This window comes from Neltuma alba, unplaced genomic scaffold (genome assembly GCF_004799145.2).
Source record: "Neltuma alba isolate B1F8T4 unplaced genomic scaffold, ASM479914v2 tig00012454_pilon, whole genome shotgun sequence".
In the NCBI taxonomy this organism is placed as follows: domain Eukaryota; kingdom Viridiplantae; phylum Streptophyta; class Magnoliopsida; order Fabales; family Fabaceae; genus Neltuma; species Neltuma alba.
The window spans coordinates 308,993-324,355 of record NW_021636933.1 but is presented as its reverse complement, the minus strand read 5'-3'; the positions used below and the strand labels follow the sequence as shown (position 1 = coordinate 324,355).

Genomic DNA, 15,363 nt, shown 5'->3' with positions numbered 1-15,363 from the left:
AGAATCTATTTTTGCAATGGAATTTCCTAAGCAACTTTTCTTGAGATTTCTCATTCAAATTTGAGGAACTCCTATACATAAAAAGTAGAATGTCCAAACCAGCCATCATCGACTATCTATTCAATATTGTGAAGTAGAGATATTTAAAAAGAAAGTCTCATATTTATATACAAAAAAAGGATCACAGTAGATTGGAGAGCACAATTTCAATTCTTAAGTTTATTTCCAAAATAAGCAACAACTATTTTGTACAAATCATTGTTGAATAGGTTTCTAACTTCAGACGAAATTTTAATGAGACTTCTGGAGCAGATGATGATCTTCTTATGCTTGCGATTCCCTTCTAAAAATTGACTCTAAAAAATATCTTCAATATTTTTGGCACCATTTTTAGTTTCTTCATCAAATCTCACACATCTCTGTATGAAATGGTGTTATGGTTGACCGCTTTGATAACGTCGCACAAAATTTAAAAGAGTTAAGATGTAATTTTAGCAATCAAGTTTACTCTAAGGGCACCATGAAGTAGAATTGGGTGCAGATAGTATATATGAAAGTTGTCAAAATAGGGATGGACGAATTTAGTTTTAAGGTGCATTTATAATAACAAAACTAACAATTAGGTATTGGACATCATAAAATTTATTTTGACGCAAAAATATACATGAACTTTTTAAAGGGGCTAAAATAACAAAATTCATAAACTCCTATAAAATATCGGATAACTTTATTATTTTGGGTCTCACCATATGCCATATTTTTCCCCCACTCTTTCTCTTTACTACCATGTTATTTTCTTAGTCTTTAAGCCTTTTATATATATCTACCCATTTGTCAACCATAAAATTCTGTCTTAACCCTTTGGCATATAGCAAGAGAGAGTTCAGAGAGAAAAAGAGTGACTTGATGTTGACAAATGGGTAAATGCATATAAAAAGACATGGCAAAGAGAGTGTGTGTTGAGTGTAATGAGAGAAAGATGTAAGGACTTGGAAGTGGGAATGAGTGGAGAAAAAATGTGGCATTTGGTGGAATCTAAAAGAATAAAGTTAATGAACGATTAAGAAAAAAGTTTAACAAAATTGCCCCTTTAATGCATATTTTTCTACTTAAGTAAACTTTACGGTATCTAGTATACTTTATTGTTAAAAATGCACTAAAAACTGATTTTATGAGTCCCACTAATCGTAAAGCAATAAATGCTAACGTTGTGGTTCTAGATGCCCTCTTTTAATAACTTCATGCATATTTTTACACTCAAGTAAGCTTTATGGTGCCTATTGTTTCTTGCGATAAACTTATTGCTAAAATTGCACTTTATTCCAAATTTAAAACTATAGATAGCATGTACATGACTTGTGCATAATACAAGTTGCTCAAATATCATCATATATTATTTGATATTAAATATAATATTTAACTTAGTTTTTATTTAAATTGTATTAGAAATGAGATCTTATATTTATGATCGAAAGTAATATTATCTATTAAAAAAGTTGTATAGAATCCCCTTATAAATTGACTTGCCTCCCTTCAAGATGTTTCATCTGTTCCCCACCCAAAAGAATATGCCTACCCCATTTATTTTTTTAAACACAAAACATATACATATTTAAATTATAATTTTTGCGACATGGATTTAAGAATATATTATTTCTTTTGTTACTAAAAAGGAAATATTAAAATCTGATATTTATATTAGACCCAAAATTCCCACTATTTGTTGGTCCATCATTGCGTGGAAAAGTATCTAGTTAATGTTTTCATCCTTAACAAATTTATTTTCACCAACTAATTTGATAGAAAAATATAATAACATAAAAAACAATTGGCATAATTTACTTCTTCCACTTGGATTCTATAGAAAAAAAAAATTATGAAATGCATGTGGTGTGATGAAGTGCGAAATGCGTGTCATGAAATATAGTAATTATCAGGTTTACAAATATAGTATTATAGATGTAGTATTTAAACAACCATGAGGAGATGCCTATTCATTGAAAGATTATATTAAAAAATTACTTATTTTAAAAAGGCCGATAAACCTGATAATTTGCTTCTAAATTTTCAGCACAATGTTATATGCAGCGACCTTCCTGATGGAAGATGATGCTCCTTAAATTTGTTTTGACAATAAAAAGGAACACATAATTAAAGAACAAAAATATTTTGCAAAGCTCATACATTGATATAACATTGTGAAGGAAAACAATTTAAAAAATGTATGAGTTATAGAATACACAAACTTAATTGGCCTCAAGAGACAATATTTCCAGTTCAGCCCACCAAAGAGGAGAAAGTCTAGGAACCGCTTGGTCAGGTGATATACTAATGACTGCTCTCAATTTGGAAACTACATCCTTCATTGTAGGTCTGAACCTTGCATCTGTTTGGATGCAATCTTGTATTACTTCACAGTCACATCAAGTTGATCCTTTTCGTATGATTGGAGAATGGGATCGATCATATAATTGATGCTTCTGTTGTTTTTGATGTGATCGGCGGCCAATTCGGTGAGATGACCATGTTCTTCAGAGTAAGGGAGCTTTTCAGAAATTATTTCAAGCAACACCATTCCAGATTTGCTTTGGGTGGCAACTGAGAATGGCTAGATCCTTTTTCTTCAGTTGACTTGTCTTCTAGTATGGATGGGTTGTCAAAACTCATATATGCTATCTGATTATGAAAATGAAAATCTGTTACTCAATATTATGATAGAAAATAAGAAAAGAATTAAGCAATGTTCACTGTCAACTCAAAGCAATTAATATGGTAATGATAAGAAAATATTTGTACACAACTTATATTTTCATTAGAATCTTTGATTATAAAAGCAGAAATGGTTAATACCTTGGCAGCAAAGTCATCTGTTAAATAAATGGAAGATGAACTAAGATGGGAATGAGATACTGGTGGATTTAGATCATGGTGCATGTACTGCAAACAATAAGCAATTCCCATAACAATCCTCGTCCTTGCACTCCAATCAAGATATTCATCTTCCTTAACTGAAAAATATATATATATATAGATATAAATTAAGATTTTCAGTTGTGAGAACATATAATTTACTCAGATTTGTTCTATGCACAGTAACAACTAAAGAGATTACCATGGAGATGCTCAAACAAGGAACCATTAGGAGCATACTCAAAAATCATCATCCTTGTGAATGGTTCTTCTTCCTCACAGAAACCAATAAGATTTATGAAGTTCTTATGATTCACACGAGACAATGTACTAATCTGAAGGTTTTTAACAAAAAAAATAATAATTAGTTAAAAGAGTTTGATAATGAGTGGTTCTCCATTCAGATATATCAGAATTTTCAGTTTTTTTTTTTTGGGCGTTCTCGTAAGCTTTAAAAGCAACCGACCGTTTTCCTGTAGAACATCTCTGCATTCTTTGACCATTCTTTAGAAGAAGTGACATTAGTAGAAACAACAGCAATCTCAACTCCACTCGACAGTGTTCCTTTGTATATGGTGTAATAATCAAAATTATCAATAATATTGCTGAAATCCTCACAGGCTGTCTCCAGCTCTGGTCGATTCAGTTTGGGAACCCCTACATTTAACATCAATTACAAGACATCAATAAGCAAATTAAAGAGTGATGAAAGCACAGGCTTAATTAATTTTTTATACTGAACACTTCAAACAGAACCAGAATAAGTCAATTTCCTCTCTGCATGATTACCAAAAAAAGGAAAGCAATTCTTCCTAAAAATGCTACCGTTTAAATAAGAAAGAGGAAGAAAGCACAAATTAAAAGGGTGAGTCTGCACACACAGAAGTAGTTTAGGAATGTAGTGATTTTAACTTTTTGGTCAATTCTATAACAATTTAATTTCATAACTGAAACAACATCATTTGGCAGCAGGAAATTGTAGTTTGCATCCACTTATTAAAATATTACCTGTTACAAACGCCTTTTGCAATTGTCCACTTATCCCTGTTTTCCAAGGGCTTATTGTTTTGGCTGCTCGCGCTCGCCACAAACAGAATATAATCACAGCAATAATGACCAACGCAACCACAAATGAAATGATAATAATTATATAAAGCCACAAATTTCCAGAAGTGCCTTTAGTTGAATGCTCTTGTTTCCAAGTAGAAGTTTGGTCTTGATTTGGTGTATTAGGTGGGGAATTAGCAGTTGGAGGCGGTGCAGGAGATAGATTTTGTTGCTTGGCATGTGGCACAGTCGGGAAAGCTCCACTACTAAAGGTTGCTGGAAGAGAAACAATTGGTTTGGTAGGACCAACACTGACAGGTGCAGCTGCAGCTGCGAGGTTACTAGATTGATCAAGTAACCTGCGACGTACGGAATTGATGAGGGTTGTTATAGTTTGGGCAACCACAGGCTCATGAAAATCTACATGAATCAAGGCATGTTCATTGGTCATAAATATTGCAATGGCTAAACAGGTCAAAATTCATAAAACAATATTCACTGACCATGTTGATTGTGATAGAAATTCACTTGACAAAGATCAAGAGCTTTATCCAGCTTCAACCTTCAAAGAAGCAAACATATTCAGTCATCAGAACATAATAAAAGGCGTAATATATATGCCAACGTAGTGAAAATAAGATGAGGCAGAAGTTATCTACGCACAGTGGCAGCACCAAAGCATTGAAGTATTTCACAAGTTCTCCCTTAATGTGAATAACTCTAGAAACAGCCTTGTTTAACAGTATAAAATTTCTCTGCCATACATTGTTCATGCCATGCATTTAAAGTTAGAAAAACAGGGTTCATAATTATACATAAACTGAATTTCTGAACTAACCTATAAGACATAGGTTCTAATTAATTAAGGACGTGATTATAAGAAAGCACCAATATTCTTCGTCGTTCATATATTCTGCATGACTGATCTATGACAACTAAATAAAGGCACCCTACTTTTTCAAGTTAAACAGTGGGCATTTTATGCCAGTGGGAAGATGTTATCAGAATACAGGATAGAGCTAACACCATCAAGAATTTATGTGACATTCCAATTTACAAAACAACAATATTTGCAGAGAGAAAATTTGTCATACTCAGTGGATAACCTCAAGATTTAAGTGGCAAAAGAAAAACAAGATGGAAATAAAAATTAGTTATTATAAGAAATATGAGAGCTATGCCTACCCATTTCCAAATTTTCTATGCAAGCCACCAAAAACAGATGTTATAGATGAAGTACACTTGTCGACAAATAACCATTTAGAGGGTAAATTGGACTTTTCAACATCCTGACAAACATTGACTTCAATTTTATTGCCCCAAAGCAACCTGCAGCAAAATGGTAGTTTCTTCTAATTAACCAAAAATCTATCAAAGCATGCTAATTAAATATATAGTTAACTTACAAGTGTTTTAGTTCTGATAAGCTGCTAATTTCCACTGGAATAGTTCCAGTAAAGTTATTGCTCCTCAAACCCAATAACTTCAGTTTGGCTAAAGCTCCAAGTTCCTTGGGAACAGTTCTAGAGAAATTGTTCTTACACAACACACTAATTTGAAGAAGTGAAGGAAGATTACCATAAAGTCATTGGAGAAAGGTAATTGGATAAAACAACTGCATGATAGTAATATGTTTTGATAGCAGATGAATAACTAAACTAGTACAACAAAAACTAATTCTAGCGGAAAGAATAGCGGGTCACAGATTAGTGGATTGAGGAATATTGGTTGCTTCCTCTTGATTATCATTCTCATACAAAGATATAGTGCTATCAATGCTCCCTTTACTAGGAAATTCTGTCTCTAAGAATGTGGCGTCTCTTGAGATTATCTCAGTCACTGAGTCATCATCATTTTCGCCAATGAAGACGTACCCCTTAGAATGTTTTGAGTAGCGTATGAAAATACACTTCTTGCCTCTTAGTCCTAATTTCCTGAACTTATGGGAGGAGTCATGAACATATACAGCACATCCCCAAGGTCTCAAGACACTTAGGTCTGGTTTGCGTCCTGTCCATAGCTCATAAGGTGTTGAAGTGACTGATTTCGAGGGCACATGGTTAAATATAAAGGTAGCAGTTGAAAGTGTGTCTCCCCAATAGGAGATTGGTAGCTCTGCTTGAGCCAGCAAAAACCTAACCATGTCGAGAAGGGTCCTATTTCTTCTCTGAGCAACGCCATTTTGCTGTGGGGGCACCGGGAACAGTTACCTGCCTAGCTACAGGGTGCTTTGAACTGGTCAAATAGATACTCTCTACCCGTGTCAGTCCTTAAGGCCTTAACTTTGTAATCCAACTGATTTTCTATAAGGTTGAGGTATTTCTTGAAATATTTCAGGGTCTCTGACTTGTGTGAGATTAGATAGATGTGGCCATATCGTGAGAAATCATCGATGAAGGTAATGAAATACCAAGCTCTGTGCCTTGCACTCATAGTCATAGGTCCACAAATGTCAGAGTGTACTAACTACAGAGGATATTCTGCTCTGGATGCCTTTCCAAAAGGCTTCCTTGTGGCTTGCCAGCTAAGCAATGCTCACATAGGGAAATTTCTTTCTTGGATGCATTTCCTAGTAAACCCTCTTTTGTTAGTTTGATCATGTGTTCTTGACCAATGTGTCTAAGTCTAGCGTGCCATACATCATAGTTCATATCAGAAATAACAACATAGCAAGAACTAGAATTGAAATTATTATTAAAATTTTCCAAAACAAAAAATCCATCCAAAGCATAACTAGATCCGATAAATTCGATCCCATGTTTAATGTCAACAACATAATTATGAAAGTGAACACCAAGATGAAACTTAATTAAAAACATGACAGACACAAGATTCTGCCGGATATCTGGAGCATAGAGCACATCCTCTAAGACCAAGGTTCGCCCTCCTTACAAAGTCAGCTTGTAAGTGCCGATCCCTTTGACTTCCACCCTTGCGTTGTTTCCACCATAAAGTCATTTGCTCTTAGCAGGTAGCTAACGAAAAACTGTGAAGTTCCCACGATCTCTGCTTATGTGGTCTGTTGCACTTGAGTCTATAACCCATACAGGATTAGCTTCTGCTATAAAAGCAGTACTAGAAACATATGAAAAATGTGAAGGATTTGAACTCAATACCTTCTCCTCAAGGCAATCCTTGGCAAAGTGTCTTTTCTTGCGACAAGCATAACACTTGACTTTCACCATGTCAAGCTTCTTCTTGGCAGGCTTTCTGCCCTTTTTGAAGGTTTTCTTGCCTTTCTGAGTCTTTCAACCCCCTTTTGCCTTTTTGTTGGGACCTCTTCCCTTCTGCCATTTGGAGGATGAACCCTCCCTACCTTTAGTTAAGTACGCTTGGTTAGTGGACTTCGCAGCCTCCATCGTTTCATCCTCAAGCTCGATATGGCATGCCACATCTGTAAAGGTCACTATGCTTTCATTATGCGTGCAGTTGACCTTCATGTGCCCCCAACTAGCTAGAAGTGATCTTATGACAGCTTGTACCTGTTGCTCATCAGAAAGAGCATGCCTTGCCTCTTTTAGCTCTCAAATCATGTTTGACATGTCTCACAAGTGTTGCTTGACAGGAGTGTTAGGCCTTAGCTTATACATGTCAAACTTGATGGTAAGCCTTCTCAGTTTAGTGGCAGAAGTGCCATCAGACTTATCCTTCAAGGCTATCCATATAGCTTGGGTAGTTGCACAATCTTCGAATCCACACATAATGTCATCTGCCATAGCACTTAGCATGGTCACATGTGTGATACTGTCCTTTGGTTTCCAAGCAGTATACGCTTCTTATTCCCTTTGTGATGCAGCAGCATCAGGTTGTTGCAATACAGTTAATAAGACATCCATGAAGACTTGCTCTTCCAGGACATAGGAGATTTTACGGTGCCACATACTGTAGTTATCTCCGTTCATCTTGTCGCCTTTGTTTAGCTTAGCTATTATGGACTTCATAGCCATTTACGGCATATCACTGTTACATAGATAATTATGCACTTTATTCAATGGTATACAAAAACCATGTTCAAGGAAGACTAATAGTGATCGAATGAAAGGATTGCCAATTTCGCAATCAAGAGTTAACTAGGTTGGCTCCCATCTCACTCATGTTGGTTCCCCTTTCACCTTCTCACTCTTGGTTTATCTGACCTTATCCCTTGTTCAAGCATTTGGATTTCACAATCTGAAAATGGCTCCCACTCAGTTAAAGCAATAAAATATTATTAATTAAAAAAAAACACCAAAACAATTGCATTAAGGTTCACATTGATTGATAAAACAACCGTGACCCACTATTCTTTCCAGTTCATTCTTCGGTCTGACTTTTAAAACATTGGTCGAGAGGCCAGCTCTCATCGTCAGTCTAGAAGATGACGAGGAAGATCCTAAAAGTGTTCATGAGGGACTGACAGGACCAGCTAAGGAAAAATGGCAAAGTGCCATGCAGGAGGAAATGGATTCAATGAAATCCAACCAAGTATAAGAATTGGTTGATCTACCGCCTAGTCGAAAGGCTATCGGGAATAACTAGGTTCTTAAATACAAAAGAAAGGCAGATGGGTCAATCAATAAACCCAAAGCATGCTTGGTGGCAAAGGGATATACACGATAGGAAGGGGTTAATTACGAAGATATCTTTTCACTTGTGGTACGTTTTAACTCAATGAGAATGACCTTGGCTTTAGTTGTAAGTTTAGACTTGGAACTACATCAAATGAATGTGAAAATTGCTTTTCTGAATGGGGAACTAGATGAAGAAATATACATAAAGCAACCAGAAGGCTTCATGGAAGAGGGTAAAGAGGAAAAAGTTTGTAAGCTCCTAAGGTCTATTTATGGGCTAAAACAATCATCTAGACAGCAACACCTAAAGTTCCACAAAGCAATAACCTCGTTCAACATTGAAATGATCGAAGAAGATCACTACGTATACATAAAGCGGTCAGGGAGAGACTTTGTTATCTTATCCCTGTATGTCAATGACATACTACTAGCTAGATCAAGTTTGAAAGCAGTTAAAGCAATCAAAGATTGGCTATCTTTGAATTTTCAAATGAAAGACATGGGTGAGGCAGAATATATCTTGGGAGTCAAGATAAAAAGAGATCGTTCAAGAAAGTTATTGTTTTTGTCTTAAAAGACATACATAACAAATGTCCTTGAACGGTTCAAGATGAGAGATTGCAAACTCATAGATACCCCTATTGTTAAGGGACGCAACCTAACTGAGGATATGTATCCTATAAAAGAATCCGATATAGAGTGCATGAAGTGAGTCCCATACTCAAGTGCAGTTGGTAGTTTGATGCATGCAATATTGTGTACAAGATCGAACATATGTTTTGTAGTTGGACTTGTAAGTTGTTTCTAATCAAACCCAGGCGTGAAATACTAGGAAGCCATAAAGAGAATCATGAGGTACCTAAAGGGAACCATGGATTATGAATTGTGCTATGATGGCAACAACCTATACTTAAAAGGATCCTCTTATGCTGATTGGGCTGGAGATCTCAATGAGTGCCACTCTACTTCAAGATATGCATTCCTCCTAGGTGACAGAGCAATTTCTTGGAGAAGCAATAAACAAACATGCATGTCTCTATCTTCCATGGAAGCAGAATATGTGGTGTGTTCTGTTGCCATCCAAGAAGCTGTGTGGCTCAAAAGGTTCTTGGAGTAATTACCAGTGAACGATGCGAATAAGGGACTAGTTCTCATACATTGTGATAGCCAAGCGGTAGTAGCTTATGCTAAGGATCCAAAATATCACAATAGGACCAAACATATAAACATTAAGTATCATTTTGTAAGAGACATTATTGCTAAAAAGTAGGTCACTATTCAATACCTTTCCACTCAAAAGATGTTAGCTGATCCCCTTATAAAGCCCATAGCAAGAGACCCTTTCATTAAACATGTAAAGGCTATGGGCATACATAGAACCTGATGTATTGAATTTTTCCTTTCATTCAATAAAGTGATGCACTTACTTTTTTCTTTTCAAATTATTCAATGGTATGCAAAACTTGTAGTGTCGTATAGGATGAGGTTGACTCTCTCACACGAGTAATCGCCTTTAAGTGTTCATAAGGAACACAGAAGATGAGACATTGCGTGATCTCCAGCCATGAAGCAAGAGCCATGGAATGGTTGAGAAGTATCACTGCACACATGCTACCTCAAGTGAGCTTGAGGATGAGATCTATGCATGAAATAGGTCGAATCATGAACGTCCACACAATTCATGGACCCTGTAGCCAGATAAAGAACTCATCTTGAAAAACATCATTATATGTCAAGTGAAGAGTTTTGGTTTTAGGCACTAAGCATGCCTCGAACTAAAGTCTGCATGATGTTAATAAAGAAAAAACAACACACGCTCTTAACAAACTAAGACGAACATCATGACGTGCAATTCATACTACATATGCTTCTATCAACCGCAATTGGGATGCGAGTGGGAAGATCCCTTGTCCCACTTCAATGTGAGTCCCTAAAAGGAATAAACCTTTCATGATGCCTTTAAGATTTAAACAGTATTATGAAGGGATAACCTAGTGCCTGCTACCTTGGCTTGCACCCTATGATCATGAGAGATCCAGTCTAATGGGCCAAATACCAAGAAATCGATGAAGTTACACTTGAATGATAACTGGTCAGAAGGAAGATTAACCCTGAATTACACAATCATGCTGGTATCTATGACATGTCCCTTGTGAGCATATTGAGTAACTCACAAGTGTGGATGCAATGCATATAAGCGGGCGGTTTGAGTTAGATAAACCTGACTCGAGAGGGATTGGACATGCCATAAGAAAAGTACAAGGGTAAATCTGGGGCATTTGAGGCAACATCCAAACACACCTGAGATGTCCTTGTACACTAGCTCCGCCTCAAGAGTTTCTAGTGAACAAGCATCCAAAGTAGAAGACATCGTGCCAATGCGGTCACGGCAGAGCACCAAGTATGAAATGAGAAAGGAGAATCACACTATGGACGACCCATCAAGTGCGAGTGGGAGATGTTAGACACTGGGCTCAAGCCCGCCCTTGATGGGCCAGACTATTTGATCCAAAAGAAAAGAATCTCTTGGATAAAGAAAATCAATCACAAATCAGAAGCAATTAGTGATTGATTAGGGAATATTCAATCAAGCATTTAGTACTTGATTGATTGGAAAGAAATCAATCAGACATTAATTATCGATTGTAGAATCAGACTATTATCCCACAATAAATGAGGAAGATTGCACATTCCTGAAATATGGGCCACCTTGGCCCTACAAATAGGATGTGCCTCCAACCATTCTCTTTACCCCATACCATAGAGCTTTCCGGTGTTCTCTTCTCCTCTCTCTGGTGCATCTGCTGTGCCATTCTATCAATACTCTAGTAGTCAAGATACTGCGTGAGCTACCAGCATCATGACCCAGAACCGACCTGGTACTTTTCCTTGCGCTATCTATTTTCTTTCCTTTAATCATTTTCTCAAAACTTAATTAATACCATATTAATATAATCACTTTTATAATCTTGTTCATTTATAGAAATGGATGTATGCATATGGACATGCCTTTTGTGGTAGAAAGACAAATATATCTGTTTTAAAAGAATATATATATATATATATATATATAAGACAAACGTATACATTTAGTTTTTTAACTTTATACAAGTTTCGGCTTACTCTCTTAATTTTAAAAGGAATCTTTTTAGTCTTTTAACCTTAACATAATTAATTTCAAATGATGATTTTTTGTGTCAATCATTGTCCCTTTTAAAAGAAGTATACTAAATATGCCAACATTAGTGATGTTTAGTCAATATTAAAAATCTCAATGTCAGCCTTTTTGTTAATAAAATTAATAGTATTAGAGTTGGAGGGCAGAAAATAAAATTTATAAAATTAAAGAATCAAAATAAAATATTATGTAGAGTTAAAGGACTAGAGATGTACTTTTGCCTATAAGAGAAATAAAAACACTTGAGAAAAATTAAAAAAAAATACAAGGAGATCTGTGCGAATATTTGCAAAAAATAGAAGAAACTTAAATTATAGTTGATCCTTGTCTCTCGGCTGAAAATTATAGCTAAAGATATTAGACCAAAGAATAAAGAAAGGGCGTGGGGGTGGAGTACCTTGAATGGCTTTTCTAATCTGAAATGGCTTCCATATAACTTCAAGCAGATTAGTTTCGAAGGTGAAAATGCCGGTGGTAAAGTGGTTGAAGGAAATCCTTTCCAATCTAGTAATCTTAAACTCTTTGGAAAATACTTAGGACTGGCTAAAAACTGAGTATTTCGAATGATGAGAATCTTGAGATTATTCATCTTCTCAAAAGCTATACCATCCCACACCACTTCTTCTTGATATGGTGGATCAAGTATTATTCCTTCAATATTATCGTTTCCCTGTAATGCAAGGTTGAAGAAGTGACATTATTAGATATTGCCAAATTAGCAAAATAAATTTGATGCATATGACAATATACATGTACGATTTTATAATATAAATACAAGCAAATAGAAAGAAGAGTCTTACTAAGTTTTCATGTAGTACTTTAAAAACTTTTTTATAATACCATAATCTACTGCATTGACCAGGATTTGATGGTGCCTCTTGTCTAACAATCTCTTTCGCCATTTGTTGTATTAGATCATGCATGTACAAGCGTTTGTTAACTTCATCATTAGTTATGAAGAATTTATCAACAAGAATTTCGATGTAAAACCTTGCTCCATCATCACAGGCTTCTAGTATGTCTTCAATGAATTCTAATGTCTTCCTTTTAAAGAAACAAGCAATGTCTAGGAAAACACGCTTAGCACCATCTTGTAAGCAATCATAGCTTATCTTGAGATCTAACCTCATGGATAGTTCTTTCAGGGATTCTTTTATACTTCTCCAACATAGATCTCCATTCCTCTAAGGTTTTATGTGCCAAATTGGAACCTACTAATTTCAAAGCTAGAAGAAGGCCATGTACATATCTTACAACATGATTGCACATATTTGTACAGTCACTTGGAGGTTGTCTCATGCCAAAGGCATGCCAAGAAAAGAGTTCGAGTAAAAATGATCTAGCTCCGTCATTTCATATGCTTTCTCAACATTTCGTGCAATTAGCAATTGCTTATTTCTTGTCGTTATAATGATTTTGCTTTCACAACCAAACCACTCACAGCCGCCTGCTAGTTGTTCTAACTGTTCAAATTCATCAACATCGTCAAGAACCAATAAAACCTTTTTGGTAGAGAGTCTATGTTTAATCATAGATTTCCCTTCGTCAACACTGCCAAACTTCATCTTCTTTTCCTCAAGAATTTCTGATAGAAGTGTTTGTTGAAGGCGGGCAACACCCTGATACTTCTTTGATACTTCTCTGACATCAAACAAAAAGTAAGCACCTTCAAAATGATAGAAGACTGAATAATAGAGAGCTTTTGCAAGGGTCGTTTTGCCAATTCCGCCAGTTCCATGAGTCCCCAACATCCAGACGCCTTTGTCAGATTTATTTATAAGTGAGATCACTTCTTCTATCCGAGGCTCAAGTCCAACGATGTAATCAACGTTATGGAAGCGTTTAGGTGGCAGCATAGAATATGCATGTTCCACGATCCTTTCAACAAATCCAGATTCACATCTGCAAAAGAGCATATTTCCTTTTCACTGTTAAGATTATTTATCTGCGCATGGTGTCTTCTACTGTATTTCTTTCCTCTTTTAATACACAGTTATCAATAGAATATTGTTTCAATTCTTTAAAAAAATAAAAAAGTAAAGTAGAGGAAATGAAAAGTGAATAATCATATAATTCCAACATTAATAAGGTCTCTAAATTTTGTAATCCCATCTCTATCTAAAGGTTTCAAAGTTCCAATTGTAAAACTATGAAATATTTTCTGCTCAAAGGACACGGTCTAAGTAAATCCAAAAGATTCAGGCTGAAAGTTGTAAATTCAAAAGAATAAAACAAGGCCCAAAATTAAACTTTAAATGCCCATAATAAAATTACTCTTAGGACCCCAAGTATGCAGAGATTTACCTTTGTGTGCTATATTGTCAGCAACTATTAAGTACTAACAAAGAATTAATAAATTTCATCAGCAGAAGGCAATAATGGTGCAAACAAACCTACCCGTCTTTGAAAAGCCATGTTAATGATAAACTAGCAGCTTCGAACAAAGCAGAACGCCATTTGCACACTTTCTCTAAGTCATCTCTATACCTATCTTCAAGAGCAGCCCTGGCTTCTTCAAAGCTATTTCTCTGATATTGAACATCCAACAAATCCACTTTGTAAAAGATGGCCATAACCAATTGATTCTTCTGTTTCTTGCACCAGATGATGTGGGTGAGTTCCTCTAGGCACCATGTGGAAGTAGCATAGTTTGTAGAGAAGACAATAAGGGAAATCCTTGACCTCTCAATGGCTTTGATAAGGGCAGGTGCGATTCGTTCCCCTTTCCCAAGCTTCTTGTCATCAATGAAGGCGTTGATCCCCTTACGTCGTAGAGAATTGTAAAGAGGCACAGTGAAAGCGTGGCGAGTATCTTCACCTCTGAAACCCAGAAAAACATCATATCTGTACTTAGTTTTGCTGGTGAAGCTAAAGGATGATGGTGAAGCCACTTGAATCGCCATGTACATGGCTGCAACAATCGCAGTGGTGAAGCTATGTTCTGAGGTCTGAAACTAAGGTTTTGATCATTCAAGATGGCAGGAAATTTGTTAGAAGGTTCAGGTCCATCAATTTCATTGGTTTGTTCACTTGTTATGATCTCTGAATGGCGCAGAGGATGTTGCCTTGTTTTTCTTTGACCCTTTTTCTTTTTTTACTTTTGTAATGGTGCGGCAGACGATGAATCCTTTTTTTCCTAGTTTGTTTTATCACAGTATTTCATATTTTGTACTACTATATATTTTGGATTAGAATAGACTCGAGTTTTACAAAAGCATAAAGGATAAAGTGTACGCGGGTAAGGTTTTAGAATAAGGGAAAATTGTTGGGGAAAAAAAGAATAAGGGAAAATTATATTGCAAATACCTATATTTTCTCATAATTTTTAATTTAATACCCATATGTTTTTCTCTCGTAATTGAATTCTTTAATTTTACTTTAGGGGCTAACAGTACTAAAAAGATTAAAGTTACCGGGGTAATGGTACGAGCAAAGTAAGAGGATAATTGGGGGGGGGGGAATGCTTAGATGCCAAAAAAAATTAAGGAAAAATAACTCAAATAGTTTTTCTTTGACTTTTTTTAAACTGCAACTCTACATCCCTTTCATCCCCATCACACCCCGCAATCAATGGTTAAAACTTGCAATCCCAAAACTTGCAATCCCAATGTTTAATTTCATTTTTGCATGAAATACCTAATATATTGATCCTTAACAGCAAATACAAGTTATAGAATC

The 15,363-nt window shown here is 35.7% G+C and overlaps 2 protein-coding genes and 1 pseudogene across 2 annotated transcripts; all 3 read right to left on the bottom strand.

Annotated features, from left to right (window-relative positions):
- Nucleotides 1-2,246: 2,246 nt before the first annotated feature.
- Nucleotides 2,247-6,100, bottom strand: LOC114727245 (protein MALE DISCOVERER 2-like; annotated as a pseudogene).
- Nucleotides 6,101-10,473: 4,373 nt separating this feature from the next.
- LOC114727244 (disease resistance protein RPP2B-like) lies at nucleotides 10,474-12,815 on the bottom strand. Its single transcript, XM_028913944.1, has 3 exons — nucleotides 12,573-12,815; nucleotides 12,083-12,355; nucleotides 10,474-10,596 (listed from the first exon to the last, which is right to left on the bottom strand). The coding sequence occupies exons 1-3, from the start codon at nucleotides 12,813-12,815 to the stop codon at nucleotides 10,474-10,476; spliced, it is 639 nt and encodes a 212-aa protein (XP_028769777.1).
- A 165-nt stretch (nucleotides 12,816-12,980) lies between these two features.
- On the bottom strand, nucleotides 12,981-13,436 carry LOC114727243 (TMV resistance protein N-like). The gene has a single exon (XM_028913943.1). It carries the CDS (start codon nucleotides 13,434-13,436, stop codon nucleotides 12,981-12,983), a length of 456 nt encoding a protein of 151 aa, XP_028769776.1.
- Between the last annotated feature and the right edge of the window lie 1,927 nt (nucleotides 13,437-15,363).

Coding starts and splice junctions, on each gene's coding strand:
- LOC114727244 (XM_028913944.1), bottom strand. CDS start 12,815: ATGAGGTTAGATCTCAAGATAAGCTATGATTGCTTACAAGATGGTGCT. Junction 12,356..12,572: donor AACAAATGGCGAAAGAGATT/GTTAGACAAGAG, acceptor CTTGCATTACAG/GGAAACGATAATATTGAAGG. Junction 10,597..12,082: donor GATTAGAAAAGCCATTCAAG/GTACTCCACCCC, acceptor CCTTCTGACCAG/TTATCATTCAAGTGTAACTT.
- LOC114727243 (XM_028913943.1), bottom strand. CDS start 13,436: ATGTTGGGGACTCATGGAACTGGCGGAATTGGCAAAACGACCCTTGCA.